Genomic DNA, 5,878 nt, shown 5'->3' with positions numbered 1-5,878 from the left:
TTTATTGTATTTGTGGACGGCGTGGTACTGGCGGAGGAGCTCTGGAGAAACGTGCTCTGAAACAGAAGGACACCGGAGAAAGACTAGGAGATGAACTTCTTCAAGAAACAAACGTTTCCATATGTACGATATGAAAATACTGAGATGACGTTCAAGACTCCTCAAGATTGACTGGTGCACAGTGGCATTTTTCCGTCTTACACCTTACAAAAACAAGCGACAATAAAAACAGACAGCGGGACGACACAGTAAACACATAATGGAGTGTAATTACAGAGAGTAGGCCGTTTTGAACAGGTGGGTTTCTGAGTCTGGATTTGAAGAGGGGAAGAGAGTCAGCGTTGCGGATGTCTGGTGGGAGGGAATTATAGAGATGAGGAGCAGAGCGGCTGCTCTTCGTGGTGCTGAGGCAGGCGGAGGGCACAGTGAGGTAGATGGAGGAGGAGGAGGATCTGAGGGAGGGGGTTCTGGTGATGAATTCTGGACCATGACGTTAATGGAGGGATTTGTGAGGGAGACCAGAAAGGAGAGAGTAATCTATGATGCTACTTTTACGTCATGATTTTAGTTTGAGGTGTGAAGTAATGGTGGTTAATCAGTTGGAGCACACTTTCCATCAGCTCCACGACAAAGCAGGCGAGGCGGAAGAAGCACACGGAGCAAGTAAAGCACAACAGTGTCATGCAGCAGCACCGTCGGCTGGAAACCAGACCAAGCAGTGTTTCGTTCAATTTAGAGTGGATTTTAGGGCTAAAAACAAACATTAACTTCAAATTGTATCATGATTTTGGCTTCTTGTGTTATGTTATTTTTAACACGCCATGCCCTATAGGTGATATGTCTGTCTTTACACGTGTAAATTTCAAGATAAAAACAAAAATGTACTCTGCTTTTTTGTTAGGACAAAGTTTTTGAATTTTGTCCAAGAAATTGTTCCCAGGACCAAAGGCCATGGGGGACAGGCTTAATTAACCGAGAGCATTTTAAACTAAAGCTGGCAGTGAGTCTGTGTGTGTGAAAACCAGGATACTGTGCTCGCAGTAACCGGCCGTCTGTTGATCTAAACTGTGTCGTGAGTTGAAGCAGCTTGCAGTGCAGCTCACATAAGCACAGTATGAAATGTATGAAAAACAGCAGTGTAACGGAATGGAAGCCAGGGACAGAAATACTTTTCACTCAGAAGGTAGCATAAAAACATGGTTTCAAAAATCATGAAAGGGAAAAGACAAAAATACAGACTGCATCCTCAGTGTTTTCTCTATTTGAGTTAAAATTATCTGCCTGCACGTTTTTTTTTTTTCTTCTTCTTCTTGTTCCACAACAATTTCGACCCCGTACAATAATGGTAGAGCCTGACTCTTAACCAAGATTTCCTGTTTGGCATTGCATGCATTCATTTCAGAGACAACTAGGGTTGTACCCAAGCTCACCCACAGCCCACACTGAGTCAACACTGGGCCATTAAAAGGTGGTGTGGGGAGAAATGTAAAATGAGAGCAAACAGCCAACATGTTTGTGTGTCACCACTGGAAAATCTTTGACAGAACCCTGATTTTAACTGCGGAGACAATGACTCAGACACATAAGAAAACACTTGAGGGGCCTCGGTTCTATTCAAATTGTTTTGCTTTGCTTAAAAGCTGTAGTTTGTAGCTTTTAAATTTAAATGAATGTGTGTTACGTTCAACCCTGTCGAATGAGTTAATTATATTACAATACATTCAACTGCACATTAAATAAACTGAACTCCCATTAGCTTCACACAAATCTCTGTGTTTCTCAGTATATCAGTTATCTTTATGGTTACTGTTGTTGTTGTGTCTTTGGCAACATTCCCTCACTGCACATGTGCTCCCTGAACAGCTGCCTGTCTATGTGCCAACTTCAGCTGCTGCTGTTTCCTTCACCGCGCAGCTCCAGCTACCAGTTTCCTGGTTCAGTCTGCGCCGCCGCGTTAAACGATGGATGTGCGACACATAACTTACTGAGGTACAGTTGAAGCAGAAGACAATGCCGCTGTTTTTTTCTGGGGGTGCAAAACTAGATCAGCTTTGGTAATTACAACATACTAGAGCTTTAAAATGTAAAAGGTATTATAAAGATTCAACGAGAGATCAAAAAAAAAGTCATCTGCACATTTTATTGGATGATTATGTTTTGAGAAATACAAATATAGGCAATTATGTACAATCACTTATAAGAAACACATGAAAAATGCAAAATATAAATAATTTTAAAGGATAATAATACTTCAGGTACATTCAAGATAGTGATGTTGGATGTTGTAATGTTGTATATATGTTGTGTACATATATATATATATATATATATGTATATACATATGTAAGTCCCTCTAGATAAGATAAGATATAGATTCCTCTCCTGGAGACTTGAGGGAGGGTGACTTGGTCCCATGAGTGTACAATTACATCCAGTGCAAATATAATCACAAATCTAGCTCATCATTTGAATCATTATCTGTGAGGTTTTTACGTCTGACACAAAGAATATGTTTGTCTGTATATCCGTCAACAGGAATATGGAAAAACACATTGCTTTTCTTGGAATTTGAGGGAGTATTTGGAGAACAGTGATCCTGAGCTAAGACAGAAAACATGATCTTTTTTACATGTTCTAGTTATCTACAGATATCTTTTATATTTTCCTTAATTTCTCAAGAAATAATACAGAGATGATTATAAACACAACAGTAATCAGGCATATGTAATATGGCAAACTCATGCAGTTTGACAACAATCATTTATTTCAGAGTTTTCAGAGAAGACAGTTGTGAGCTTGAGGACTCCAAGGTGCCCGTTCTCCTAATGCTCCACTGCTTGAAGAATTCCCGAGCCTTTTTCCGGAAGTTCTTTCCCACAATGACGTACAGCAAAGGGTTAAGGACACTGTTGGAAAAGCCAAGGTAGGTGAAAAGCTGGTTGCAGATATCAACTATGTCCCATAGTCGACATCCTTTCAGGAGTTCAGCCTTTAGAAGAACCTCCAATGTGGTGACCACGTGGAATGGCACCCAGCAGATGAGGAAGGCCAGGAGGACGACCAGTATCAGAGTGGTGGCCCTCTGCTCCGTTTTCTCAGCACTGAACCGCTCCACCGCCTGGATTTTCAAAGACTGGGTAATTTTGACAGTGCAGAATAGGATAATAGAAATGGGGATGACGAAGCCAGAGATGATCAACATCCCGTCGAGAATCAGCTGCAGTGCGTCGTTCTGGTAGTCCAGAAAGCACGCGGTCACGCTATATTCGGGCAGATATTTGACCTCCCTGAAGATGACTGTGGGGAGACTGAGGATGAAGCCGAAGCCCCACATGAGCACACAGGCCAGTTTGGCGTACTTTGGCCTCCGCATTCTGCCCTGAGACATTGGATGCACAAGTGCCATGTAGCGGTCAATGCTGATCAGGACGATGAAGTAGACGCTGCCGTTGACGTTCAGCTTAATGCCCAGGTTGACAGCTTTGCACAGAAACCGTCCAAAGGGCCAATCGAAATCATTGTATATATTGACAGCCCAGAAAGGCAAACAGCACATCAAGACAAGGTCAGAGACGGCCAGGTTGCTCAAGTAGATCTCAGCCACTGTGCACGGCTTCTTGTGGAAAAGGAAAACCATCAGGACAAAGACGTTTAGCACGATCCCCAGCGCCATGATGAGCAGGATATACACTGGTTGATTGGAGCTGAGCCACTCCCAGCCATCATAGGGAGGGCAGCTGGTGCCATTAGTGCTGTTCGGCGCTCCATGTGAGACTGTGGCGCTGAAGAATGGGATGCTGTGGACATAAAAGGGAAATTAAACTGTATTAAGCATGCTTTGTTTTGTTTTTTTTAGTAGTGTTTAACCAACTTTATTTCAACAACAAAAGGCCTGTTGAGATTAAGAACTTCTTTTTTGAGAGCGACGTCACACAAAGAAAAAACAGATGTTAAAATGAATCAGCTCCAGTGAAATCACTGTTTTAGAAATGAGCCTCCTCCTCCTCCTAAGAGCATTTTCATAACTATAGTCTATAGCAGGGGTGTCAAACATACGGCCCGGGGGCCAGAACCGGCCCGCCAGAGGGTCCAATCCGGCCCACAGGATGAATTTGTTAAAATTTCACACTAATCTAAACAAATGCTCCAGATACCCGTGACTAAATGTTTGTGCCTTTATAGATCCAGTGTGCTGTGTAAATAGTACATTTAGGCATGATATTGTTGAAATTGCACTTATATTTCTCAAGAAATTTCATGTTTTGTAAAAATATCCTTCATTAAATGTAAAACAAAGGAGAAAAAAACAAAGAGGTTCTTGTTGTTCATAGGTTATTATGCTATTATTTTACAAAAATTAGTTTGACACCCCTGGTCTATAGTGTTTGCTTAACTTGTTTTTGACACGCTGAGCTTTGCTGAGTGCTCGACTGCACATGCTTCTGCAAACATTAATTCTCGCTCTCTGTAGTTACAACTAAATAAATGAATCCACATTCAATGGCCACTTCCATTCAAATCTCGTACAAACACAGTCTGCCTCCAGCCAATCTGTGCATCAATCATTCATCACCAATGTTCCCGACTGCAGCCGAACATTGACCACTAATGGGCAACAGGCTCAGCGCTGTTCCCTGTGATCCCCCAGAGGCTGTTTATGTTTGCGCTGCACATTATGAGACGTAGGTGAGTGTTTGCACTCAAACATTTGCCCCGTGTCAGCTGTCCTTTCAAATCACTCAAAGCTAAATTGTACGGGGACGTTACAGAACAGTTAACTGTCAACAGACTTTAAGCCACACTTTAAAGGGGAAAACTTCAAACCAAAGCCGTCCCACTGTGCCACAGAAGAGTTTGTTTTTGTTTAAAAAGGGGAAGAAACCAGAACTGTGGCTGTCTGAGGACTAAGTCAATTCAGAAGCTCACGCTGCAAACAGCAACATGGAGTCCAAAAACCAAACGTCTGAAAATAGCTTTTGTATGTAAGTCAGAACGAGAGTCATCCGTCCATCCGTCCGACATCCATCCATTATCTATACCGCGTATCCTCTGAGGGTTGTGGGTAAAGTTGGATCCATCACTATACTCTTCATTAAAGTTTCCAGTCTATCAATATTTCTGTTCAGGGCTTCAACTTCTGCTTTCTCATATATGTTTCACTGAAAATAAGAAAAAGATGTGATGCCAAAGACACGTGTCTACTAACCAGGGACGATTCTGATCCCTCAGCTCTTCAAGTTTTTTCTCTTAGCTTCATTTAAACTCCACTGCTTGCACTTATTTACCGTAGTCTCTGTCATTCAATACATCCCCATTTGTAACAAATCTAAGAAAATGTGTTAGATAGGCTGTACTTTCTGTGAACTGTTACTAACAGAGAGTTCTGGGATTTAAAAAAAAAGAACATATATTGTATCACAGATTGGGTCAAATGTATTACCTTTGTATATATTTACATTAAAAAAAAGTTAAAGTTTGAATTACCTCGAAGGTGCGAGAGTCATTCTTCCTGAGTAAGTCCAGAGATGAAATGCTTCGAAGCCCAACTACTCAACTGCTGCCAGTTCCCTGTCTGTCCTCAGCCTGCCTCTGACTCAGTCCCTTTAAAGGAAACTGTAATTGAAGTGATGTCAGCCAAAAAGTCATTCTTCAGTCTGCATGCTGCTGCTCGCCCTCCTCTCACTAAAAATCACAATATGCTCCCAAGCCATCGTTTCTACTTGTGGCTGTTTCATAAATTGACACTTTAGCCCCACTTGTCCTCATATGCAGCCACAATTACATGAACTATCTTATGCATTACATGCAATCTCTGTTTGCATCTTATCAGCTTGTTCAGTCATCTGGGAAGCACTTTTAATTGCATTATCTCTCAGGA

The 5,878-nt window shown here is 41.8% G+C and overlaps 1 protein-coding gene across 1 annotated transcript; it reads right to left on the bottom strand.

Annotated features, from left to right (window-relative positions):
- Window positions 1-2,136: 2,136 nt before the first annotated feature.
- bdkrb2 (bradykinin receptor B2) lies at window positions 2,137-5,565 on the bottom strand. The gene is made up of 2 exons (XM_044047903.1): window positions 5,485-5,565; window positions 2,137-3,797 (listed from the first exon to the last, which is right to left on the bottom strand). Exons 1-2 carry the CDS (start codon window positions 5,502-5,504, stop codon window positions 2,762-2,764), a joined length of 1,056 nt encoding a protein of 351 aa, XP_043903838.1. The 5' UTR covers window positions 5,505-5,565; the 3' UTR covers window positions 2,137-2,761.
- Window positions 5,566-5,878: the final 313 nt, after the last annotated feature.

This window comes from Solea senegalensis, linkage group LG16 (assembly GCF_019176455.1).
Source record: "Solea senegalensis isolate Sse05_10M linkage group LG16, IFAPA_SoseM_1, whole genome shotgun sequence".
Lineage (NCBI taxonomy): Eukaryota > Metazoa > Chordata > Actinopteri > Pleuronectiformes > Soleidae > Solea > Solea senegalensis.
Note: the sequence above shows the minus strand (reverse complement) of the source record. Positions and strands in the feature narration are given on the sequence as shown.

What these genes read in the sequence shown, in the direction of transcription:
- bdkrb2 (XM_044047903.1), bottom strand. Translation starts at nt 5,504, where the DNA reads ATGACTCTCGCACCTTCGAG. An exon ending in ATGACTCTCGCACCTTCGAG is followed by an intron (nt 3,798 to 5,484) that starts GTAATTCAAACT and finishes TTATGTCCACAG; the next exon opens with CATCCCATTCTTCAGCGCCA.